Raw genomic sequence first — 27,803 nt, 5'->3', positions numbered from 1 at the left:
ATAGGAAGTAAAATCGGTTGTCAAGAGCAATGTCAAAGACGAGAGTCGCGGTGATTGGTACAGGGATTAGCGGGCTGGTGGCAGCAACAATGCTGACAAGGAGCGGCGCTGTGGAGGTGGTGTTGTACGAGAAGGAGGATTACTTGGGAGGCGATGCGAAGACTGTTGCCCACAACGACATTTATTTGGACTTAAGCTTCATGTTTTTCAATCGAGTAAGTACTTTATGCAATGGTGGATGCACATATTTTCCGTTGTGCCTAAAAAAAAAATTGGTGCCCAAGGATGGATACATCCTAAATTTATTTATTTACCGCTATTAATAGTTATTTTGAATTATATTGGAAAATTTACATTAGAAACCCCAGACTTTGATACGATAACCTTGGCAACTTAAACCCCGCCCACAGTTTTGAGCGCACGATGATGCAACCCCTCCATCCATCTCCATTGTGACGTTCAACTGCAGGGCGAGATTCGTCAATCTTCTACGCGAAAGCTTTTGTTGGTAGCAACACTCAAGATTCTTCTAAGCAAACCAACTATATTGCTCGATTGAACAATCTTAATTCAGATTCAAGACTACGAAACAATACTGTCATATCATCCTAATAATAGGACTGAAATAAAAAGTAAGTCTCCAAAAATGAACCAACGTTCCCTATTGGTCACAATTTTTCTCACAAAAATTACTAGGGGATTAATGCACTGATTTTTTTTGGTTTAGAAGTGTAAAAAATCCAGTAATAACAAGGTTAATTACAGGCCACAGCGAGCAGCTGTTTCAATTAGAAAAGTAAAGGCCTAATGCACACCGCCAACACGGCAATAACAAAAAGAAACGCGCCAGAAGAGAAAAAAGAGAGGATGATTTGCCAATTTAATTCTGCTTGGTAATTGCCAAGTTTGTCTACATGCTGTAATGTTCTTCAATTACCTCATGGCTCATATCATTTTGTTATTTTCGTCTAAGTAGCAACATAGTCAGTGGCGGAGGCAGTGAGGGCCCAGTGGGAGCCAGGCCCCCCACTAAATTCCCTTTTTTATATTTTGCATTTTTACCTTATAAATTGGTTTCACAAACTTTATCTAATACTCCCTCCGTCTATTTTTAAGTGTCCTGCTTCGTAACTTTAATTTATTAAAAAGACATCATCATTATACCTTTCACATCAACTTTTTCTTCTACTTTCCCTACTTACCCATCATCATTATAGTTTTACTCACTTACTTTTCAAAATGGAATCTACTTTTAGAGACAAAATAGACAATGCACCAACTTTTACCCACTTACTTTACAAAATGGACACTTATTAAGGGACAACCCAAAATGAAATACTGGACTCTAAATAAGGGACGGAGGGAGTATAAAAAATAGCCACTTCTTACCATTTGAAACTCTTTACGGCTCGTTTGTTAAAGGAATATGTATTGGAGGGGAGAAGAGAGATATAATAAGAGGGGGTAAAGAGGTGGATATGGTTGGAGGGGGATTATTCGAGAAGGGAGTTAAAAGTTATTGTTTAGTTTTTTTAGGAGTGGAAAATTTTTAGATGAGGCTTAAATATTATTCTCTAAAAATGAACCATTGCGATCATTTACATAGGACCTAAGGTGAATCCAAAAAATCTATATGTACAAAATCGGTAAAAATAAGTAGGAGCACGTGACCCTACATGCCCCTCACTCGGTCCACCAGTGGACACGAGGAGCCCAAAATGTTCTTGAAAGTTACAAAGAAATGATATTGGTAACCACCTCTCTACACATAACATATATTGCTTGCATAAAGCCTAGATCACCTCCAAAATGCCAAGTTTGTAAAAACTAATATTGGGTGTATGTACTTGGACAGGTAACACATCCAAACTTGATGGAGTTTTTCCAGAGTCTTGGAGTTGAGATGGAGGAATCCGACATGTCATTCTCGGTGAGCTTAGACAGAGGCCACGGCTATGAGTGGGGGAGTCGAAATGGAATTTCGAGTTTGTTTGCACAAAAGACCAATGTTCTCAATCCATACTTTTGGCAAATGATCCGAGAAATTGCCAAGTTCAGGGACGACGCCCTGATGTAAGTATGGTGCTACTCGCATGACTTTAAAACACAATTCCAGCCACGACTTCATTCATGATCATTCGATGTACATGCATCGAACGATTCCCGCACATAGTTGTGTACGTACATACGTACGGTCCATTAAAAGATAGATTATTAATTTTGAGGTAAGCTCAAATAATGGTGTCATCCCTTTTGTCTTTAATCCATTTCTCTTACGAGAGCTGCTACTCCCCCCCTGACACACCCCCCTCCCCGGCCCCACCTCCCTTTCCCGAAATTAACCCCCCCCCCCCCCCCCCCCCCCTCGCTCTCTCTTCCTTTTCTTCCTTTCTTTCCTTCCTTCTTTCCAGTTTCTTCTTTCTTTCTTTCTTTTTCCTTTTCTTTCCAGTTTAATTTTTTTTTTTCATTTTATTTCATTTTCTTTCTTTCTAGTTTGAATTTTTTTTCTTTTTAATAATAGATTGAGTCTAATTCTAGACTTTGTAAAGTAATTGAGAAAAAAAAGTGTTTCAATTGATCATGTTTATACTACTGTTTTATTTTTCTTTTTTTGTCCTTTATAGATTAAAAAATATAGTTACGAAAATAAGTGTTTCAATTTTCAATCCATTTGAACCAGTGCAAAAATGTTATTTTTCTGATCATTTCATCCTAAATGGTCGTAATAAATTTTTGGCTCCAAGGCCTTTCAATGAACACCCTAACCATAAGAGAGTCCTAAAACTAAATAATGAGTCTTAGGGTGCTCGTTGAAAAGCCGTAAAGCAAAAAATTCATTAAGATTACAATTAGTGTTCAGGAACTAATTACGAAATGTATTTTGCAAACGACATACTAATCCAAAATACAAATGTTATATTTAGGATTACTTTTTTTTAACTATAGTACAATTTAATAAATTTGTTAACCATTATTTAGCATAAATCCTCTTAACTGATTCAGTAGTATGTTGCTTCAAATCACGTCTCTACTCCATAGAATTGCAAATGGCTGGTTTCTATTTTTTTTTTATAACTAAAACGGAAACTTATTAGGGGCTTCATAAGGGCTACTGTGCCAATGAGGGCAGCAGAGCCCCCGGGTCCCCCTACTTTTTAATTTAATTTTTTATTTACTTATACCTCATTTATTTAATTTCTATAAATACACCCTTTGTATATTTAAAAATATAATTGAAGAATTAATTAAGTGCTTTAATTTTCAATTCAATTAAATCAGAGCAATGATCATTTTTTTTATTATTTTATTTTAAATGGTCATAATGAATTTTTTGGTTTAAAGCCTTTCAACAAATACCCTAAGACTCATTATTTAGTTTCAAAACTCTCTTAGGGTGTCCATTGAAAGGCCTTGGAGTCAAAAATTTATTAGGACCATTTAGGATGAAATGATCAGAAAAATAACAACTTTGCACCGGTTCAAACGGATTGAAAATTGAAACACTTATTTTAGTAACTATATTTTTTAATCTATAAAGGACAAAAAAATAAAAATAAAACAGTCGGATAAACATGATCAATTGAAACACTTTTTTTTCTCTCAATTACTTTACAAAGCCTAGAATTAGACTTGAACCTATTATTAAAGAGAAAAAAAAATTCAAACTGAAAAGAAAGAAAAGGAAATAAAATGAAAAAAAAAAAACGAAATTGAAAAAAAAATGAAAAAAAAAACCGAAACTGAAAAGAAAAGAAAAAAAAAGAAGAAGAAACAAACGGTAAAAAAAGAAAGAAAGAAAAGAGAGAGAGAGAGAGAGAGAGAGAGAGAGAGAGAGAGAGGCGGGGGTATAATGGGAAAAGGGAGGTGGGGCCGGAGGGTGTGTCAGGGGATTAGCAATTTACTTCTCTTACAAGTAATTACAACTTTTACCCAAACTTTTTTATTTATTTATTTATGTTTTTGCCAACTTTGACTTTGCATAGAGCCACATAGAGAGAAAACAATTAACAAAATTTAAACAATTAACTAAAATTCAAAAATAAGGTTTAATTTTGTATATACCGATGAAAGCCACACTAGTGCCAAAACTGTTTACTATTTACTAGTGCCAAATGACAATACTCAAATTTGAAATTAACCCCAGGGTAAAAAGATGTCAAATGGGACAGTTCTGTCACAATTGTGTGAAGTTAGATTGAATCTCTTTTTTTCCTTTTTGGGCATTCCGTGAATGAATTTCATTATTAACAAAAAACAATAGAAAATTTAATTAGTTTGCTACTACCATTACCCGTTTTCCCCTGAATTTGCTAGCAAATCAATTCTAATGTCCTCTTCGTTTAGCCCACCAAATCGGTTGCACCGGAAAAGAGGCACGGAAGATTTCTCGATACAGAAAGTTGGACCTCTTCGGGATCCCTATTGTGTTCAAACCGTATTTGAGGATTTATCTCTATATCCGTTGCAGGTACCTTGAAGATCTCGAAGACAACCCCGACATTAGTCGCAACGAGACGCTGGGCCATTTTATCAAATCACGGGGTTACTCTGAAGTATTTCAAAAAGCTTACCTTGTGAGAAATTAACTTCATTAATTATGTTAATTCATGCGTATTATGGTTTTAGTGTTAATTGTTCAAGGGAAAAGTCCATCTTAACCATGGTAGTATACATCTCGTGCGGTTTATCCCTGACATTTAACCCTGCTCATAAAACATAAATTATATATTCATTAAAAAATAATAATCTTCATCGAACATCTATAGGTGCCTAACAAAAGAATTAGTTTAAACATACGATGCCGGTTGATACCTATCGATATCCGATCAAAATGGTTTTGTTTCGTAAATGATACTCTCAACGACGCTAACGATATGAGCGGTTCAAATGATATTGTTGTGGGTTCGCGTATGGCCGTACACTTATAGCCCTTTTGGATGGAGTGATTTCATGAAAAAAGAAAAGAAAGAGTTGTGGTTTCTAGCCAAATCACTCATTTGGATTGAATATTTTGATGAGAAACAGAAAGAAAAGGTACAAAAACAAATTGTTTTTGATTGGCTTCTCCTATTTCTCACTCAATCTCATAAATAAATAAAAATGGGGTGAGATTTAGTGAGAAATGACTCCATTTTCTTATTTCACCATTTCTCACCATTTAAAGAGACTCTTAAAAAAATATTTTAATAGAGTAGAATTTCAAAAATATTTTAATAGGGGCTCTTAAGAAAATAGTGAGATTTAGTGAGAAATGGGACCCACGTGTGCATTCAAAAAGTGACCAGCTAAATTAAAAATGTGACTTTTTTAGATAGGTATTTTGGCTAAAAAATTTCCTAGGGTGGTGTTACTGGTGTACAAGTCTATTCCTTCGACTTTAAGTGAAAATTCACTTTGGTCCTTCACGTTTTAATTTGGACAATTATGTACTTCCATTTTTGATTTGGTTTCAATGTCAACCCTTATTTGGATGGCTTTAGGTTTTTTAACGGCAAATGGTCATGGGACAAGCACGTGACCCTTTTTTAGGGGCGGGCACAATCGTCCATTCGCCTCCTCTCTCTCTTGGCTCTAAGAAGAGAAATGGGAGTTAAATTGTTCACCTAATTAATCCACACCGGGTTTCACTTTCGCCAACAATTCACAGTCACCGACTTGACGCCCCAAATCGAAAGCGCAAAAACCCACGCACCATCGCTTTGGGTTAGGGTTTGTGGCAGGCGCGGCTCGGTGGAGCGGGCCGCGTCAAGATGGCTAATCCAAACCTGCAAACACATAGGCCGGCTGGTTCGGCAATGTACAGGAGCTATGCATCTGCCGAACCATTCTCGCCGGACCAAGATCATTCGCCAGCGTTAGTCATAGACCCGGACAGGGGCAGTTTGGTTACACATCGTTCGACGGGGATCCGCCGGACCAATTGACAATTCTGAAGTGCTTATCTCAGCCGAGCCATATCGTTCGGCAGAGCTCTTAGCCACCGAACCACCCCTGCTCCCTGACTTGAAGAGAAAGTCGGGAAGAGTTGGGTAAGAGTGGCAGATGGCGTGATTCGATTTCCTTAATTACTTGAGTAGATCATGGGGATCGTCAGGGCTGTGATTGCGGATCTAATTTGGTGCCACGATTGAAGAGCCAATCATGGAGCGCGTGATGCATGTACATGGGTTGGCCTTCCCGTTTCCTCTGCCTATTAAAGGAGCAGTCCCCCTAAAGATGAGGATGATTGAATTTTTACCCTCAGAAACCCTAAATATTATTCTGAAAGCTCTTCTTCTCTCATACTTACTTGACCGTCGGAGTGCTTATCCCGGACTTCCACGATCCGGGTTTTGGCACTAACACGGGTGTTACTTGTGCACGACTCATCTTCATCCAAGACAAATCAACCCTACCACCTTATTACCTAAGGTTCAACCGGAGAAAACCCAGCACCAGAGGGTTTCTCACTTATTTAGAATCGCCCAATTCCGTCTCCTCTCTGGCCCTTACCACACAAATCATTAATCACCACCATTGCGCAAAAGAGCCATCAGTATCCTAGTTTACTTTTTCTTTCTTTGGTAATCCACACCACTTGCCTAATTTTTCCATGATGGAGTTAAAATATGAGTACTGCTATAAGTACCGACTGGTTCATAGGAAAATCGTACCGACGGTCGCGTTGGACTGTCTCCGGCCACCAGACGGTTGATCGGAGCCATCCAAAAATTCTAAAAAAAAAAATCGAATGCGCCTTCGCGTGAATCAACGACATCCGATGTGTGTAGGGTGCTTGATCTAAATACCATATATTTTCGTGTATATATAGGGTGTTTAGATTAAGCACCCTACACACATCGGATGCTATGGATTCCTCCGAGGCCCCCTTGATTTTTCTTTTTAGAATTTTTGAACGACTTGAATCGGTCGTCGGGTGGCCGGAGACGGCCTTGCGCGGTTGTCGGTACGATTTTCCTATGGGGTGGTCGGTACCTATATCATTTTGGTTAAAATATTCAAGTTCCGTTCCAGTTTTTCAAAAAATGAACTTTTAGAAATGAGGTAATTTCAAGCTAAAAAATTATGTGTTTACCCAAAAATTTTTCTAACAATATAAATATGAATCTTGTTTGATAAACTTCATTGAAATTTTTTAAACAATGAAAAAAATTAAAAATTATTTTTTATTTTTATTATATTTAAATTTGAAATTACCTTCGAATTTAAAAGAAAGCAGAACGCACCTCACCTAATTAATCCACACCCACATGCCTGACTTCTCCATGCCTAATCCGAAATCTGCATTCTGTTCTCCAAAATGTTTTTGACAATAAGAAAGATTTACAGATATCCCTTTGGCAACTAATGGCAAAGGTTGGAGGTGGTCGAATTCACGCGGTCCAAACTTGCTGGGTCTTGTAGATCGGGAGATCTGAACACCAACCGAAGCATATTTGAGGGTCGCCGGAGTGAGCGGAGGTCTGGCGAGGCTGTAAAAGGGTCATCGGATGGTCGGCGAGTGTCCGATGATGGTCAGCGGTTGTCGGCGGATGAAAACGGAGCTCCGGCAAGTGGGTATGAGGTGCGGCGAGGGCTGTTGGAGGTCAAGCATCGATCTAGGAAGGTAAGCAGAGAGAGGCGAGTGTGGGGGAGACGTCGCCGGAGTGTGACGAGTCTAGGGAGAGGTAGCCGGAGTGGGACGAGTCTAGGGGTAACCGGAGAGAGGCTGTTAGGGTTTGCAGATGTACTTTGCTACTAGTTTGCTGTGTGTGTATATATAGAAAGAGAGAGAGTAGAGGAATCGACGATTGTGCCCCTAAAAACAGGTCACGATCATTTGCCGTTAAAGAACACCTAATGCCATCCAACCAAGGTTGACATTGAAACCAAATAAAAAATGGAAATATCATAATTGTCCAAATTGAAGCGACGTGAAACATGAATGATCAAAGTGAATTTTTGCATAAAATCGAAGTGATATAAAAGAAATTTTCCTTTTTTCTTTTTTTGGGGTTTTCGACCATGTTTCTTGAACTCGGTTGCGTTTTCGCTATTTCTGCAAATGGCATCACAAGTAGTAGTGGGCTGAGAAAAAATTTCCGAACTTGATCATTTTCTATGAAAGAGAAACCAACGGAAATTGGGGATGAGAATGTGCTTAAATGGGTTTGATCTGATTTTGGTACGGATTCGAGAACGTGAAACGTGAATGATCAAAGTGAATTTTTGCTTAAAGTCGAAGAGATATAAAAGAAATTTTCCTTTTTTTCTTGAACTCGGTTGCGTTTTCGCTATTTCTGCAAATGGCATTCACAAGTAGTAGTTGGCTGAGAAAATTTTCCGAACTTGATCATTTTCTATGAAAGAGAAACCAACGGAAATTGTGGGTGAGAATGTGCTTAAATGGGTTTGATCTGATTTTGGTATGGATTCGAGATTGCGATCTCTGACAGCTAGGGTAGGAGTATGCAATGCGCGGTAGCCATTGGTGATGGATTGCAGCTTCTGGAGAGAGAGAGAGAGGGGTCGGATAAAGGAAGAGATAGGGTGAAGTGGGTTTCCTTCCTCACAATACACATCTCAATGCACCCCTTGAATCGCTTTGACTTTATAATATTTTACATAAAAGTACACAACATTAGTCTTGAATTCATGACTTTTGTATATAGATTCATGACATTTATTTTGTATAATGTCATTTGAACTGTTACGAACTTTTAAAGAAATGTTATGAATTTCTATGCAAATGTCATGAAATATGAATGTTCATAGAATTGTTATGAACTTTTGCACAAAGTGTTACGAATTCAAAGGTATCAAGGGTGCATATTGTACACAGCTAAATAGGGGTGTGTATTGTAACCTTTCCGTTTAGTTTAGTCTTCAGTTTAGGAGCAAAATGGTCTTCCACATTTTCCATTGCAACTGGGCACATCCCTTACACTGACTGCTAAGATTGGTGATTCATTTTAATCATATAGCACATGACTCCCGGTTACGTGGCTATTGGCTAAGGTTAAGTATCGCAATAAACAGCACCCGGCCTCTATCATGGAAGTAAATTGGACTTTCCCCTTGATTGAGTATAGTTCTCACCAGAGTCAGTATGTGATTATAAATTGCACAGTTTCCCGTGTGCGCTTCGCTCTGGTCCTGCCCTTCAGAAGGACCAATCAACTTTTCTGCATATTCTGTTCTTTCACTTTGCCGCAGTCGCCATTTGCTTCAGGTACATACATCTGTTCACGTATTACTTTGGTTAGTTACGAATGGGTGTACAGTATCCACGGATGTATTACGAAAATGATTGGAGTTAGTTATGAATCATTTTAGTTAAGCTGCGCAAACATTGGTCAAAGTTGCACCGCCTCTCCTATTGTTGCATCAGATAGTTTTAATGCCTGCTGAATGAGATTTTCATGTCTGGTTTATTTTGAAGTGTTCCTTAAGATTGTTTTACTCTGCCCACAGCTCTTTGGCCGTCCCCAATGGCATACTCTCAGATGGGGTTCACAAAATTATGTCAAAAAGGTGATTCCAGTATTTTCAAAACACCTCAAATCTGTAGTTGGATAACTACAAACGCTTAGGTTCTTATACGTGAAACGCTCATGTTAGCTTATTACTCGTATTAATTAAGCAACATAAACAGGTTAGAGAACAGTTGGAGAGCAGAGGTTGTCGAATAAGAAGTGGTTGTGAGGTTCTTTCTGTTTCAACAGACAATGGTGAGTAACATACTTACGATATTGAATTTCTTTTCTTTTCTACGTCGATGCCTCTTACTTTACAAGAAGATGTGTTTGGTTCTTTGGATCGAAATAATTGCGACACTACTATTTACTTCCACCGTCCCTCTTCATTGGTTCCTTTTTTCACTTTTGGTTGTCCCACCCAAAACATCTACTATGAAAAGTCAATTAGCTGATAATATTATTCTTCCGGCCTTCTCTTTTCAAATAAAAGTAACAGCCCATACTGACATGGGAAAGCGTTGAAGAATATATAGGAAAGTAAAAGTTTAATGAGTATGTCGCTTTTATAAGTTGAATTTTTTAATACAGTGGACTAACCAAGGGGGCCGAGGGAGTAATGAGATTGGCGTGATTTTAGGTATTCACACAAATGCGCACGATCATAAAAGTAGGTGACAATATGATGAAACGATTAGGATTTTGTCTGTTCTGATCTTGTTTTCTTTGGTTCACTGAATAAAACTTACATGACTGGATGAAATGCCAATTTTATGAACCTTGTGTACCAATTTTAACTTAACAAAAGCTGTGTGTTGTTGATTTCAGCTTTGATTAATTAGAAATATCACCTTTTTCACTTTTAAGGAAAAAGAAGAACTTCATTAATAACAAGACCGTATACAGAAATCAGCAAAACAAAGTTAGATAAATATTGGGGAAAAGAGTTGTCTGCGTCAATCCTGCTACCTCATCCCCAGGGCTGGAACGAAATAAAACTCTTTATTACCTGCAACTGAGTCTGGCAAAAAAGTCAGATGAAGCATGGTGCACAAGAATATGCGTTGGCTGTACAACACTGCCCAAGACCTTGGAGATGCAGCAAAAAATTAAGGCTGGATGAAGTTAAAGAAGGTTCTGCGACAATAACTGATCAGCGTAGTAACAAAATCTCAAACCTGGAGTGACAAATTGCATTGACAGAATCCAAAGAATGCCTCTAACCAAAAGGATGCCTATAACACTCTTCAAACTTATTTGATCCGGATCCGGAAGTTCCAAACAAAACCTGAACTCTCTGGAAGATGAAAGCCCCATATAAGACCCCAAATTGTTATGCTCTTAAAACGTCCAATGGTGAATAGCTTGATCAGTGGACTCCACGACCTTTCCTCCGCCCCCACCTCACCAAGAAAATATATGTGTATGCAGTATATATGGATATACAAACAAAAAGAAAATAGAAAACAAGGATGCAAAGAGGAGCAACATTGAGAGATGGACCAGGAGAAGTTAGTTTTGTATGATCAATTACCGGCTTCATTGTATTTGCTGAGCACATAAAGCCAGTGTTTCAATTTCCATGGATTGTAAAACATGAGATCTAATAGTAGAAGGGATTAATTTGTGACACTAGAAGTAATTGTTGTATTGTAGCTGTTAAGTAAGAACGTAGGAAAGGGGTTTAGCTAGCTGTGGTAGTGTTCTAAGCAATGTGTCCATCGGAGTTGTGATGTAAACGCGGAAGGAGTTTGTGCAGGTTGCCTCATAACCTGTCAAGATGGTTCCCAAGAAACCTATGATGGATGCATAATGGCCACAAATGCTCCAGATACTCTGAAAATATTGGGGAAACAAGCAACATGTGATGAAACCAGAGTACTTGGTGCTTTCCAGTACGTCTATAGGTAATGTGTTTACTCTCTTTTCAATTTTCTAGAGCATCTTTCTTAATTTCATATCAATTAGGGCACTTATAGCTTCAAAAACACTATAGTAATTTATGTCACGTATCTTTTTATCTTTCTCTGTGTTTGGTGCCACTTGATGAAGCAAATAGTTTTTACTTCATGCATGAGGAGCAAACAGTGCTCGGTGTTATCATAATCGCATCCCTATTCTTGTTTCATGCACTAGATCTATTGGTGTCATCATAATTTATATGTTCTTTGGGTAAAGTTAACTCTAGGGCCAGCCCATGGACTTTTATGGGCCCAAAGCAAACTTCTAAGATGGGCCCCTACTTATTTCTCAAGGAGAATATTGAAAAGTGTCCTTATAAGAATGTTAGAGCATCTCCAACTTTGACTTCAAATTTGGTGGTGTCAATTGTTTTTTAAGGCTTGTGTGGCAAATTGACATCTACAATATTCTCCCTCTCCAATCATGGCTTCAAATTTGGAATTGTCATTTTTTTCTTTTTTGAAATTTTGTCCTCAAATGATCACTTTTTCGAACAAAAAAAAAAAAATTGACATTGCCTTCAAAAATGACATGAGTGAAGGTCATGCCTTGGCCTTACACATGGCTGCTGGGTTGGTGCTGGTGTTGGTTTCACAAGTGCCTGTTGCTTCGCCATGTGGGATTTGAAGGCTCCCTTTGGGATGCTCATACAAAATACAATATGATAGTTCAGCTTCATAATTTACCATCAGGGGTTGTGCCTAGTGGCAAACGGCTTCGAAGTGGTTTGGACTTTGGATGGTCAGGAGGTCAAAGGCTCTTGTCTTCTGGTCGACAACCATTTGAACCTTGCCCACCTACGAAGCCAAACTGTATCCATTAGCCCTTTGTGGAGCGGTATAAACCTATGGAGAATTGATCCTTCACGTGGCCTGCCGAGGGTCTGAATTCCTTGTGGACACGCCCAGGGGTCAGGGGAGGTTGCCATTGCCGGTTGCTCCCCACTCCACCCTTTTGGTTAGAAAAACTAAAACAAAGCTTCATAAATTAGAATAGGGCTAGATATAATTTACTCATAAGGATCTTTGACTGATATCTTATATTTACTTCCTTTCAATCCCTGTCAATCTGTTTTGATGATGTGCCACTTTACTTCACTTGAAGTTAATAGCAAAAAGATGTTGGATCTAATTAGAAAGTTGTTTGCTTTAATTCCACTTGCATGGAGATTTGCAACCATCCGTTGATATATGACAGCTGGTTTGATGCAAAATGCGAAGGAACATTTAGTATTCTTCATTATCATATCATCATATCATGAACTAAGTAGCACCGACACAGACACGTGACATAGGCCTACCGACAAGTCATTTTCAAAAAAATCAGGGGCACGACACGTCTTGAACATGTTAAAGGTTTATGTTTGTCGTACATCAAGTAAAAAGTCTATATTACAATTTTTTTTTCCAAGGTCATGAAAAATATGTCTCGTTATTTTTCTAGTATCATTAAACTAGTTAACCCTAAGTCTTAGAACATTACATATATCCACACCACCTCATAAGAGTTCCACACCATGTTAAGGGTGCATATATAAGTGGCAATACGAACTATTCATAACAGGATTACCATGAAGAGATTTTCACATGTGTTAAGTAGAAGAACTGATATTGTTGAAGTGTCCACCAGGTGTTCTTAAAGTATCTGACATTAGGGATTTAGTTATCTAATGAGGACACGTAGTAGTGTGGACATGTTTTTAGGACTACAACGAGTGTTCGTGGTCCAGCACAACGCCTCCTCTGTGGAAGTTTGTCGTGCTTCTTAGGTCATGAAAGTATCAGGTTTCCTTTGTAAACATTCCAGGATATGAGTTCTTAAACTGACCACTATTTTTCTCATACGCAAATAATGTATGATTTATCACAACAATTTTCGAACCCTTGGGCAAGCATACACTCGAACAATATTTTTTCTGATTATTAGAAAGAGGTTATGATTTCCTTTAAATGGTGGTAAAGTCAGAGGTTTGGTGATGTCAACAAGCTTTATCTCCCACTAATGTAGTTAATACCTTAGCTATTTTGTCCTATATATCTTCATGAGTCTGGAAACAATGATATCACTTTGTTATCGAAATGAAGCGTTCTAACTTGTAAATATTTCTGAGTTACAAATGCAAAAGGAGTTGGATTTCCTTGTATTACTGATGTCTGTTTGTAATTTTCTTGATGTGTAACGAGCTGTGCTTACTACCTTGAAAATATACATACTGGAGTACAAAGACTACATCTTTGATTGTCTGTGGTTCATTTCCTTTTGGGTTTTATGAAGTGGCACTGACAATTAACAACGCAAGTTTATCATCTATTAATGTGCAACCATTTTCTAACTCTATGTGGCAGTGATATTTTCCTTCATCGTGATAAGAATTTCATGCCCCAAAACCTTGCTGCATGGAGTGGTCAGAATTTTCTTACAACTGCGGATGACAAGGTTTGCTTGACATACTGGCTCAACGTGTTACAGGTTCGTAACACGTTATCTTAGTTTTTACTGATCCACCTTAATAGTTGTTTAATTCTATTTGTAGTTTCAGTTATCTTCTCCCCCCCCCCCCCCCCCCCCCCCCCGCCCCTCCGGAAAAAAAAAATAAAGGAAGGGCAAGCTATTCTAGAGTGTGAGGACTGCCTTTAAAAAGTACACAGTTACCTGGATTAACCATTAAGTTCATCTAGTTTAAGCAAACCGGAGATATGTTCACGAAGACAGAATGTTTATCTCTCAACCCTCATTATAATTCAACTGCACAATTCAAAAGTTATATAGGTGAGAATTTGTGAAAAAAGATAGTACGAGAATAAAGAGAAGATGAGGACCTAGAAATTAGGTAGTGGAAAAAAATTTGATACAGACTTCCCAATTTTGGTCGAAGTCAAAAAGTTTCCTTCAAATTTAGTGGCCAGAAGTCATGAAAATTGAACAGGGACTTCCTGTCAGATAGTAAATCACTTTAAGTGGCACAAATTTGCTCTTAGACTTGAACATAGTGGCGGCAGCAAGACCATTTGACCCTTTTTGCTGGGAAATGCGTAATTCCTGAGTACTCTACTTCCCTTCATATGATGAATCGCCCAACTTGATTAGGGGAGTACCTTCAAATTCATTAGGGATTTACTTGTTTGCAGATCGTTCCATTCGAGCTTTTAGGTCCGAACATTATCTCGATGGTTATGAAGCCATTGTGTGAAATTTTGTTTCTGAGCCTTCTAATAATGCCTGGCTAAGAAGCACGGATACGGATATGTGAATACGCGATTTTTCCAAAAGTAGGATACAATACGTTGAATATAAAATTAAATTAAAAAAATTATATTATATATATATATATATATATATATATATATAAATTTTCATCCCTAAAATTTCATTAATGATTAAAGTAACAGTAAATCCATTCTGTACTGTTTTAAAAAAACAGTAAAAAGGGTTTCATTCTCAGTCAGACTGAATATTTTTAAAAAAAAAATCATAGACAAGAGAGAGATGACAGACGAGAGAGAGAGAGAGAGACGAGATATATATATATATATATATATATATATATATATATATATGTATATATATATATGTATACTGTATATACACAGCAGGGGCGGACCCACCATAGGACACGTGGGGTCACGTGCCCCCACGCCCTTTAAAAATTTTTTTTTTTTTTTGTGGTTTTGTATATATATTATTTATGTTGAATGTGTGCAAGTACTTGTTGGTTTGTGCACTGGTAGAGTTCTCATTCTTTTAAGCAAGAGGTGGTGGGTTCAAGACTTCCCATGCTCTCCTACAGTTTTTTGCCTTTTTCCAAAAGGCAATGTGTGTGTGTGTTTTTTTTTCATAAGGCAATAGAAAAAGGTAATGTGTGTGTGTTTTTTTTTCCCAAAAAGGCAGAAAATAGTAGTGAATACCTTGTTTTTTATATTATTCGTGGGTTCGAGTCTACCCCACATTGCATTTGTATACTTTTTGCCCCAAAACTGTAATAGTAGAGTTAGTAATAGAAAAATAGATGATGAACATGTGATAATGTTGTTTTAATACATTTAGTCAATGTGTGCAAATTTGCCCGAGTAGCTAATTATTAAAATACATATATACTTTAAAATTGTTAATTTATCATGAATGCTAAAATTATTTTGGAGTAAATGTGCTTAATTGTAACTCGTATATTACTGTCTATGATGCACCGACACGGACACCGATACCGAACGGACACCGAAACCGACACCGGGACACGGGAATTCTAAAAAAATGGGGACACGGACACGGCGGGGGACACGCCACGTGTATATATATATATTTTATTTATATATATAAATAAATATATAATTGTTGTTTAGCACCCAGGAATTTTAAAAATTATAATTTGGCCCCAAATTTTAAAAAAAAAAAATTACAGTTGGACACTTTGACCCCCAAATTTTTCAAAAATTACAGCTTGGCACCCAAAATTTTAAAAAAAATTGTAGTTTGGCCCCTGCCGTGTCCCCATCGGTGTTCCCGCCGTGTCCCAGTGGTGTCCCCGCCGTGTCCCCATGAAAAATTCAAATTAAATTATGGGACATGCCACGTGGCGTGTCCCGTATGTATCCCCGCGGTGTCCCCGTTTTCCCGTGTCCGACATTGCGATACCTCGACCTCTAGAGGTGTCGGTGCTTCATAGATTACTGTAAATGCTAAGATTGGTGCTCTGCTATGTCAAAATCCTGGGTCCGTCACTGATACACAGTATGCAATATATATATATATACGGGGCGGTTCCGGAGACACCCAAAAAAACACCTAAAAAAACACCTCATAGTTCCCGATCAAATTTTTATGATCCAAGCCGCTCAATGTGATCAGAACGTGATTTTAAGGGTATCCATGAGAAATCGGAAAAAAAAATGACCGGGAAGGGCTTGATCCGAACAGTTTTTTATTGAACGGTTCAAATAAAAACTGCTCAAATCAAGTCTTTCCCGGACATTTTTTTTGCTAATTTCTCGCGGGCACCCTTAAAATCACATTCTGCACACATTGAACGGTTCGGATCATAAAAATTTGATCCGGAACTATGAGATTGAAATTTGGAGTGTTTTTTTAGGTGTCCATTGAACCGTCCCGATATATATATATATAGACACACACACACACTGTACATACAAATGACAGAGATGAGAGGCGAGAGAGACGAGAGAGGAGAGAGAGACTTACAGGTGAGACCGAGAGAGAGATTAGAGAAGATAGAGAGGAATCGCGTTCTTTCTTCCTGTCTTTTTCTTTCGTTTTTTCGGTTTCTGATTGATAGGGAGAACTAGAAGAAACATATATCTTGCTTGAATTGCAATTTAACCCATATATTTTAAGAAATAACATATTTACCCAGCATGTATCCGAAACATATACAAACGTATCCGGAGCGTATCCGAATATCAAAAAATAAAATAAAAACAGGATACTCTAAAAAAACGTATCGGATATGTATTCGGAATGTATCTGAGCATATCCGTATCCGATACGCGTACGGTACACAATACGGAGGCCAAAATAGAGTATACATACTTCATAGATGCCTGGGGCCAATTTTGTTCAACTATGAAAATGCTCTGCTCTTGCTCATCCTATGCCATAAAACACACAGCCAAAAATAGGGCCTCTCTTCAAGGTCCGCTCCTAACACAAGCAATAAATTACTTTTAAGATGATTAACTAAATGGGGCAAGCTTACGTGCATTCTCTAATGTGAATCGTGCTTATCTGGAAACATCAATGCCCAATTCTTCAATGTTTTACAAGTTCGAGTTAGTTTAGGTTTGCACAGATATCAGAAACTGCTAAAGAAATATTCGTAGTAACCGGGCCTTTTGATTAAAAGCATAAAGTGTGACTAATTACAGCTTCAATAGAATTGCCATGTAATTTGTCTACCAAAACATGAGCTCTTTCCTGAAATTAAGATGTTCATTTGTTCCATAACCTCTTTTGCAGAATATTCGTGATACAGAGCTACCTTATCTGGTTACCATAAATCCACCTCACACCCCAGAGCATACTCTGCTTAAGTGGTCAACTGGCCATCCAATCCCGTCCATTGCTGCATCAAAAGCATCAATTGAGCTTGATCATATTCAAGGAAAGAGAGGAATATGGTTCGCCGGAGCATACCGGGGTGAGTCTAATAGATGTTGAAAAAGATAAGCATAGCACACTTCCAAGGATCATAATTTATTTGAACTATAGCTCTTGTTAAAGCGAAGAGCACATTGTCATCAAATCAACTCTCTGGATAACATTGAATCATGAAGAAAATGAAACTTATGTCACAATTCTTCAATCTCATCAGTGGATTTTGCAAGAGAAATCATGATCCGATTTGTTAACAAATCAGTACAATACACTTTGAATTGCTCTAGTCATCGTGTCATAATCAAACTTGTAGCGTTGTGAAATATAGTGTTATAAGGAATAAGATACGGGTGTTAAACTTAAACCTCAAGGACTATGGACAAATTTCTATCACTACAAAGTTTGACTTTTTTAATCAACTTAAAAGAGATTTTTTTTTTTGTATCAATCTAGGGACTGAAAGCAAATAAAACTTGGATTTCAGACCAAGGGGTTTGGAGAGTTGTTTGTAACAAGGGGTTTGGAGTTTTTGTAAAAATCTTGTGATTTAATTGATTAATGGGATCATTATGTATAGCTATGACGGGGTCTTCAGAAATGATATGTATAAATGAGTTCGGCTAGACCAATCTTCGATTAGAAAGTGTTGTCTATGCTAAACTGATTCAGGCACAATCTGTCTTTTCTAGGCATGCCTCGTCCCAAGGATAAGTTCCGCTCAGGGCTTTTGGGAATTTTTGGGCTTTTTTCGTTTTGTTTTTATTCAAATTTTTTTCGCATTGGTAAGTTTTGCGACAAACTTTTGTGGATTATTGATTCATCTCAATGAGAGGAATCGGAAAAGTAATTTTTTTACTTTTACCCAAATATTTTTGGGAATATCCAAGATAAAACCCAAAAGCCAAAAATATTTGGAGAAAAGTCTTACTTTTGTACATAAATATGTTATATATATACATAATATGAATTCTGTATTACCATTATGTCTATCATCGCGGAATTTATGTACAAGTACTATTATACTTGAATCAACAAAAAGTCCTTGATTAAAAGCGGAAGGTATATAATTAGCACACACAATTAATCAACCACCGAGGTAGAGATCCCGTAAAAGAGAACCAATTCAACCAAATATCACTTCACCATGGTTTCAATGACACGTTAAGAGGATGGTTTTGTTGCCCATCAGAATGGTGGATGGAAAGATTTTAATCTGATGAAATTGGATTTAATTTTGTGTTACGGCCTTACTGGTATTCAACATTTTCAGCTATTCTGATTTCACCTGTGGAATTCATTTTTGCACATTAATTCTTGTGGAAATGGGGTGTCAAACACCCATTAGCATGTTAAGTCGGTATTACTTGTGATTAGATAAGTATATCAAAAGTTCGTTATGAAATAAAATACAAAACTAAGACCAACAACGGAACCATCGGAACTGTTTCACAAGATACTTAGTTTTTTTCCTGTACTTGTAGATACTAATAAGTAGCTTGTGTACTTCTGAGGCTAGTTAAATAGATTTTAACTTACTGATTCATTTTGTGCTTTTCATATTGCATTTGTTTCAGGCTATGGCTTTCAGGAGGATGGAGTGAAGGTAGCATGATTTTATTATATGTACTGATGTTTGTTTAAACTTTAAACATGTGACAACGAGATTCCGAAGGCTTTCAAATTAGTATTTATGTGCTCTTTCATGTCGAATAAGAAACTGGAAGCTATTGCCTTCAAGAACAATGGAAGCTAATCTACTACAGTATTATGTGTTGCCTGTATAGTTTTCTGGCATGATGATCTATCTACTTGGCATTATGCGGCTGACAATTGACGTAAACATTTTGCAGGCTAGCCTAGTCGCTGCAAATAGTATTCTTACTGAAAGTTGTGCTGTTTTGAGCATCCCCAAACACATGTTACCTTCATTCATGGAAACAGGAGCTCGCATTTTCGTTATTAGGTTCCTTGGACAGTATATCTCTACTGGTAGTTTAATGTGAGTTCACGTTACCTATATATTCTAGTTCCCTAATCAAATTCTTTTCTTTCAAATTTCTCTTCTTGAAATGATGCATCTGTGTGCGCTCGCCCAAGTTTAAGGAATGCTTCTCATAGATGACCAAAACAGAGCTACAAACATTTTCGGTCAATTGCACCTTAAATTCACACAACTATCTGGATAAGAACCTTATGCTGGTTCTGTATGTTGAATAGCTGGATATCATTCTTGGGCCCATTTCCTAACACTTGGTATTTTGGGACAATTGATAACTTAACATGGTGTCAGAGCTCAGGTTAGGAGAGGTATTGGGTACAAGTCTCCTCGTTTGCATTTTGTTCCTCGTTTGGATTCTGCATCTCCCCTTTGTATCCTGTTTCGATCTATTTATGAACATTTGCATTTCAATGTGCAAGACAAGGTTGCACGTTTGCAGGCTAGCCTAGTTGCTGCAAATAGTATTCTTACTGAAAGTTGTGCTGTTTTGAGCAACCCCAAACACATGTTACCTTCATTCATGGAAACAAGAGCTCGCATTTGTGTTAATAGGTTCCTTGGACAGTATATCTCTACTGGTTTAATGTGAGGCAGAGTGTTGAATAGCTTGATGTACATTGTTGGGCCCAATTCCTAACAGCTTAAGCTTTTGAGACAAGTGTTAACTTGCCAATGTAATCTTGTCATTCCATCTTAATGAACTAATTTAAATGCTCACTTGGATCCAAATTATTGTTTCTGTAGTATGTCATACTTTGTTCGATGCTAACTTTTGGAGCTTTTGTGGCATGTATATATGATGTTTCACGTAAGTTCACACCTATATCCTTGACTCTTGTTTCTTGGTTTACCTCTATTATAAGGGCCTCTACAGAAAATACATGCACGGGCTTTGGCAAACTCGATTGTCGTTGTTCAGAGAAAAAGTCTTTTCAGTCATAAGGAGTGTAGATTATGGATTAGTTTTGCTGCGTCTGATAGTAACAGCTCATAATTTTGAAGCAATAGCTTCTCTGCATTTGTACTGTCCTTCACTCTTAGATAGTTCCATCTCAGTAACGGTTTGCTATTTCTTGTCTTTCAAATTGCAAAATCTGTCTTATTTAAGCTTGCTTAGGCAATTATTTATCTTCCATTTCCATGTACCCAAATCTACTCTCCTTACCCTAATTAGTATAGACACTTAGCAGTCTCAATTCTGTATTGTTTTGTCTGAATTCTATCATGAAAAAAGATACAATCAATCTTTATGGTACCACAGTTTATTGGAGGAAGGAGGTTCAACTATCACCTTTGATGGAACCGGAAAGAAGTGTCTTCTTAAAACTTCTCTGAGAGTTCACAGTCCCCAGTTTTATTGGAAGGTATTATCCTTTCTATTTGCAAACTTGTTTTGGTAGGGTTGGTTCACGTATCATTGAAATAATAAGGAAGGCGATCAATCTTAAGAACAAGAAGGGAAAATGTAGAATAAAAATCACTACTTGGAAGTAGGATAGTTATAAACTTCTTTTTATACATATTTCTGGGGGATATTTCTTAGGTGGAATTATTTTGGCAGGTTGCTACACGGGGTGAATTGGGACTTGCAGATGCATATATTCATGGGGATTTTTCACTGGTTGACGAGAACGAAGGTCTTCAAAACTTATTCATGGTAAGACAAGGGACATTAATTTGATTTCAAACTTCTAGGTCTGATGTCCTCATTCTTGAACTCTTCTGCAGATTTTCATTGCCAATAGAGACTTAAAGACTTCTGTCTCAACAAAAAGGTAAATTTTGTCCCATAGAGTTTTGCAATGCAAATTGCAGTCATCTCCTAAGTTTCAGTATTTTCGGTGCATATCCTATCTTTTCTTTAGGGGCTGGCGGACACCATTGCTTTTCACTGCTTGTATTGGATCTGCGAAATATTTCTTTCAGCATGTTTCAGGACAAAACACTCTAACACAAGCTCGCAGGAATATCTCTCGTCATTATGACCTGGTATGGTGTATTAGTGTTTTTAATGGATATGTTTCGACAAATTCTATGAGGGTAATTGTTAAAAGGAGATTTATCATTATCTCTCTGTCACATGGACTCTAAATGCTTTATGTAGTTGTACCAGATACATAATACTAGGATAAGGGTACGAGATAAGGATATAACTTATCTGTTTGGGTTCACAGACAAAACTAGCATATCCACATAATAAAGTTATGTACCTTTAACTTTGTTGTTTTGCGCCTTCTACCATATTCATCTCAGAATGAGTGAAGTAGCCATGCAGAATCCTCTGGTGTTAAAGAAAAACAACATATGAAAAGTAAATAGGAATTGCACATAATTGTTTGGTCCACCCATGTGATGGGTGACTTTCAGTAATTGATTTGGTAAAAGAAATCGAATTACTTAAAGAATTGGTCTTGCCTTATGAGTCTTGGTTAGGAAGACTAATTGGTTAACGAATCTTGGCTGGAAAAGGATTATATTCAAATGAGTTTGCCAAGTTTGGCACGATTCTGCAGGAACCTGTGTGAGATACTTACATGTATGCATAATCGTGTATATATATTCGGTATCTTTTTTTAAAACTCAGGTTGTTCGGGCTTGTATACGCGCACCTCGACTAATCACTGGAGACCAACCCCACCGTTCACTAGCGCGGGGGATGGAGGGTGTTCTAGTGTGGTACATATATGACAACTTCCAATTCAAAGAGTCCACATAAACATTTCAGGAATCCTGAGCATGTGAAAGCACTTGCTGAACATTGTCAATTGGGACTGTCGTCGGATGCTAAAACAAAAGCAAATGCAAAATAAGAGTATGAGGTGGAGCATGGTCTTCATTGGTTTTCCCTTTCTGCCTTACCTTATGGAACTTGTAGACATTAAACAGACATAATGAACTAGGAAGTAGCTAGGAAGGAGTATTTCAACTTTTAATCTTAGAGAAGCACATAATGATCCCAGTGGGTTCTTTCACATTCAGTCCTTAAGTCGTAACACTACCCATTTCTGACTGGTTCAAGTTGATTTAGATATTGATAGATGCATGTTTTTAGAGATTTAATTACGAAGTCTGGGAGAATATTTTACCTTTAATTTCTGCTAGAGACCTAATCAGTTTCTAGTGTAGTTGAAGGCAAGTTACTTGTCTGTGCAACTTATGTTTCTTTTTGTATTATTTGAGAATAAAGAGGGGTTCAAAATATGTCGCGCTGACCTACTATGTTTTGATCTTTTATATTGCAGAGTAATGAACTCTTTGCTCTTTTCCTGGATGAAACCTTGACATACTCCTGTGCAATATTCAAGGTAGTGGTAGTTACCATTTTTATTCTTTATTGTCAAACAGGATTCTGTCTTCTTTAATCTTTTAACTTACAGCCCCATTTTGATGTCAAATTGTAATAGTCCGAAGACGAAGACTTGAAAGTAGCGCAGATGAGAAAAATCTCTCTTCTAATTGAAAAAGTGAGGCTTGTCTTCAAAAGTTTCTTTAATACCCTCCTTGATTTGTTTGTATGCATAATCTGTTTATACTATGATACATGACCAACATAGGCAAGAATCAATGAGGAACATGAAATTCTTGAGATTGGAAGTGGTTGGGGAAGCCTCGCCATTGAAGTTGTTAAGAGGACTCGATGCAATTATACTGGCATCACTCTGTCGGAGGAGCAATTAAGATTTGCAGAAATGAAAGTGAAGGAAGCTGGTCTTCAGGTAATTAGACTTTTCTAACTCACCCTTTTGGTAAAGTTATAAATGTATATATTTGCTTTTGGAAGCATTAAGTTTCTTTACTAAATGAAATAAGCACTTTATATAATTTTTAATAAGTTATGATGGCCACAAGTTTGTATGGAAACAGACGTGATGCTAAGAAGTTTTTGATGTTCCTTTGTCTTGTGGTTCCTTTTGCATTGCATATCATCCTTCTAGATGAATTATCAGATATTGCATAAATCTCCGTATAATTTGAGAGAAGTCGAAGAGTTGCATCAAAATGGATTATTAGCATGATATCCACAATAACAATCCGCGCTGATTACTTGTGTTTGATGTTTAAGGAGTTGATACCTTAGGAATCAAAAGTCCCAATATCTACCTTGTAGATCTTGCTAATAAAGAAAGAAACCAATTGACAAACTTCACGCACTTCCTATTTGTTATTTGTATGCTTCCCCACATGTTCATTTCCCCTCTTTATTTAAATCGAATGAGCAAACCATGTGCGCTATTTTCTTCTAAATGCATCAACATCTTTGATAAAGAGCTTCATGATTTTTGGAGAAATTAAGTATGGGAGAGAGATTAATTACTTCCCCTTTCAAGAACAGAAGGTTTGGAAAATTTCAAGGGAAGAAAACATTGAAAGAGGTGGCAGAGACGGAAACTATGTTGTAGACCAAAGGGTAAAGGGGACTATAATCTGATCAGATGTCCTTGTCCAAGTAATTAGTACACATCTTTAAGTTGGCAATTGATTTTATGAGTTTTATTCCGTACTTCATTTGTCTTGGGTCTATTAACAATAGATGTTAGTATCACTTTGTGTCTCAACTTATTATCTGGCCAAGTTGCTTACTATTAGAAATCAATTTCACTGTCAGAAATTCTATGTATTTCTTTGGTATCTTAACTGCACTTTGTAGTTAGGATTTGTGAAGTAAACATCCTAAGTTTTCATGCATCAGAAATAAGATGGTCCATTTCTACACTGTCAAATATTATTTTATCCTATTCTATTCTATTTGAGAAACCACACTCTTAGATAACTCATGCATCTCTGTGATTGATAAGTAATTAACTTATCTTCAAAATCAATTCCCTGTCAGGACCGCATAAAGTTCCTTCTTTGTCACTACCGCCAATTACCTGACACCTGCAAATATGATAGAATTATTTCTTGGTGAGTGAGTTCATCTTAAAAGACATCATATCATAACATACCTCGTGTTAGCCTTACTGATAATTAATAACCTGCAGTGAGATGATAGAACATGTTGGCCACGAATACATGGAGGAGTTTTTTGGTTGTTGTGATTCACTATTGGCAGATGATGGGCTTCTTGTTCTACAGGTAATGCTAGTTTATGTTGAAAATGAAGAACTGAGAATTGTACATCAGAATAAATTTTGTTTATAATCTTGTTACTTTGTGTTTCTCTTTCTTGTTCCATTCGGCTATCTTTTTCATTATCTACTAGAGAAACTCCTCTTCCCCTCGGTATATGGGTACTGTTAGTGTTATTATCAATCTCTTGATAGCAATGGAATAACTTAGTGGTCAATTAGTACATTTCCTATAATTTGCCAATCTAGTTCACAGAGATCAACTATATCCCAATGAACTGACACTACTTATAATTCAATTCCATCTGGTAAAAAGGTGCAAATAATATTTCCAAGTATAATGTAGCCTGATACAGTATTCTAGACAAAGAAGATGGATAAGATACCGACAGAGAGCAGTTAAATGGGTTTACATGATTCTCGATGTCATTCAACCATCATTTCTTTTCTTATCACTTGGTTAAAGAAAGACCATATTGTGCTTCTTACCAAAAAAGACCATATTATGCTGAAATAATTTCAAGTTATCAAATATCAACCTATTCATCTGACAGTAGCATATCGATCAACAGTAAACTCCCAACTGTTCTTTACTAACTTTGGAGAATAGTAACTGAATTAATATCGTGGATATAGTGCTTTTGCTGACAGTAAAGAGTGGTTGATTTTTTGCAGTTCACATCAATACCAGATGAGCGGTATGATGAGTACAGGCGAAGCTCAGATTTCATTAAGGAATATATTTTCCCTGGTGGTTGTTTACCTTCATTAAGTAGAACAACATCAGCAATGGCTGCTTCATCCAGACTCTGGTAAAAGCAGAATGTTGTTCTTGTAATTCTCCAGTGATCCTTTATTTTTTACTTCAAAATCTCTAAAAAGCGCTGTTAGTGCAGTGTTGAGCAAGTTGAAAACATAGGGTTACATTACACCAAAACACTCGGATGTTGGAAGGAAAACTTCCTCAAACACTGGAGGTAAGAGGAACTATTTTACCATTGTCAACAGATAATAAAGGCCAACAGTATGATTTATGATACATAATTGAAGTGCACTTGAAGTATAGTTTTTTGGTTCTCCTCAAACTTCTTCTGCTTTCTGTCGCTTAATCCCCTGTATATGTCATAATATATGCTCTTCAATCTCCCTGCCACTAATATGCATCCCGTTAGTTAGAGGCCTCACTAGGATTTGAAGGGTATAAAGCATTTGAATCCTTTATACATGGGATAACATTGTGAATGATTTCCGTGTCCTTGATAAATAACAGAGAAGATTCTTGACATTCATTTTCGTGTTTTTAGTGAAATCATCTCATTGGGATTTGATGAAAAGTTCATGCGGATGTGGGTGTACTATTTTGATTATTGCATGGCTGGTTTCAAAACTTGTACGCTTGGGAATTACCAGGTATTACTCTATCCTTGTCACAGTGTACCATTTGTGCTCCATCCTTGTACTTTTTAGTTCTTTCAACACTCTCTTATCCAGATAGTCTTAGGTGGTGTTCCAACTAACCTTTTTTTTTTAAAAGTATTTTTTCTTCAATTTTTAATTTCAAATATAATGAAAATGAAAAATAATTTTTTGATTTTTTTTGCACCGTATAGAAGATCTCAATGAAATCTATCAAACAAGATCCATATTGGTAGGAAAATTATTTGCATAAACACATGATTTTTAGGCTTGAAATTACATTCTTTTTTCCAAAACCTTCTTTTTTGAAAGTTGGAACACCCCCTTATCCCTTGATTTTCACGAGCTTATGATATGCGTGATGCGAACCGTAGTATTTAACGTTTCACCGGGACTCGTTAAAAGCAAGATGCCACAAAACAGTAGATATCGACTTGCGTTTTATAGGCTTCAGAAATAAGTTGGGTTTTGTTAAGCATTTGAGGGTGAACAGAAAGGAAAGGGAAGTAAGTGGAATACAATTTCTAGGAGGAAAAAAAAATAAAAAAATCTTTTTCCCCTTCTAATTGTCTGATGAGTACCAACTACGGAGACTCACCATAATGGTTTGCAGGTGGAATGTTTAGGCAGCAATGTATTTATGGGAGGTTCATTTCTTCTTATTTTGAACCAGAAGTGCGATTCTGTAGGAAATGAAGATTTTCTAACCGAGATCTTGTTTCTTTAATGAACATTAGGACAGATTTAATGATCGAAAAAGGAGAGCGGATGCACAAACTGGCTCCTTTTAAAGAGGAAAACAGGAACGATGATTGGCAGCTAACAAGAGCTAACGAGAAAAAGTAGAAAGAAAAGAGGAAACGATAAGAAAAAAAACAAAGAAAAGAAACATTTCATCTATCTTAGCGAGTAGTCCATTTCCCTCCAATACTAGCCTTTTTTTTTCTTTTCCCATTTTCGAAGCAGAGTTTATTCAGAATCCATCGATCGCATCAGTTGCATGCTTTTATTGCTTTATTCATGGATATTATCTTGTTTCATTGTACACGAGTACCATATTTTAAATGTTTCATGCTATGAACTGAATCCCAAAACATTGGTGTTAGAACTCAAGTAAGTGTTTGGATTCCCTTCTACTGTAGATGGTATTCTCGCGTCCTGGCAATGTCTCTGTACTCGGCGATCCATACAAGGGTTCACCTGCTGCTTACTGGTCATCTTCCACAAGGTGATCACGCAGTTTCTCTTCAACAATTCATTTCCTTCTACCCTCTGAAGATGAATCCGACCTATTCGAGCCCTGAAAAGTCGTTTCTTGTTGTTTTTGTACCAAGTCTTTCTTGTTTATTTTGGTATGTTCGTGAGCCAACTGGATTTTACCATAAGCCGCGTTTTGAACACTTAGACACAGAATATGATCGAATGTGAACATTGACGACATTGATGTAAGATTAAGCATGTGTGCTGAGTTTTGCTTGATCGTTTGGATAAATTTGTTTTCCTTACAATTTGGGAATTCAAAGCAGATTTTCGTCTAGGATATGATTGTTAATTTGTTAGGATCTGCTCGCTGGTTTTTTAACAACTTAGGCTGTGTTTGAATATTGGATTTATGACGTGAATAGCTAGTAACGTGAAAGAAACTATGAGAGAAGCACAACTTCAATTTGTGGAAGATCCAAATTCACAAAAAAAAAAACAGTTGCAAGATTGGTGACGGTGTAAAATTGAGGTTTAACTGAGGTGCTATCAACTTATTTTTGGAACCAATTCATATAGATTTGCTCTGACTTTATT

At 37.0% G+C, this 27,803-nt stretch overlaps 1 protein-coding gene across 3 annotated transcripts; it reads left to right on the top strand.

The window, feature by feature from the left end:
- On the top strand, nt 1-27,543 carry LOC131322861 (uncharacterized). Of its 3 annotated transcripts, XM_058354400.1 has the most exons (24): nt 1-215; nt 1,856-2,073; nt 4,469-4,574; nt 9,110-9,211; nt 9,454-9,513; nt 9,635-9,710; nt 11,215-11,362; nt 13,763-13,886; nt 17,385-17,565; nt 19,097-19,125; nt 19,373-19,521; nt 20,783-20,885; nt 21,083-21,178; nt 21,250-21,296; nt 21,387-21,510; nt 22,764-22,826; nt 22,926-22,985; nt 23,076-23,237; nt 24,353-24,426; nt 24,504-24,597; nt 25,266-25,402; nt 25,487-25,567; nt 25,895-26,000; nt 27,149-27,531. In XM_058354400.1, exons 1-24 carry the CDS (start codon nt 30-32, stop codon nt 27,236-27,238), a joined length of 2,616 nt encoding a protein of 871 aa, XP_058210383.1. In that variant the 5' UTR covers nt 1-29; the 3' UTR covers nt 27,239-27,531. The 3 variants fall into 3 exon arrangements, with proteins under 3 accessions (XP_058210383.1, XP_058210381.1, XP_058210382.1); XM_058354398.1 differs by lacking the exons at nt 1-215; nt 1,856-2,073; nt 4,469-4,574; nt 9,454-9,513; nt 9,635-9,710 and having other exon boundaries at nt 8,598-9,211; nt 27,149-27,543; XM_058354399.1 differs by lacking the exons at nt 1-215; nt 1,856-2,073; nt 4,469-4,574; ... (4 more) ...; nt 13,763-13,886; nt 19,097-19,125 and having other exon boundaries at nt 17,436-17,565; nt 27,149-27,543.
- The last annotated feature ends 260 nt before the right edge of the window (nt 27,544-27,803 follow it).

This window comes from Rhododendron vialii, chromosome 4a, assembly GCF_030253575.1.
Source record: "Rhododendron vialii isolate Sample 1 chromosome 4a, ASM3025357v1".
Taxonomy (NCBI): Eukaryota; Viridiplantae; Streptophyta; class Magnoliopsida; order Ericales; family Ericaceae; genus Rhododendron; species Rhododendron vialii.
The sequence above is the reverse complement of the archived record's forward strand: the minus strand, read 5'-3'. Positions and strand labels throughout refer to the sequence as shown.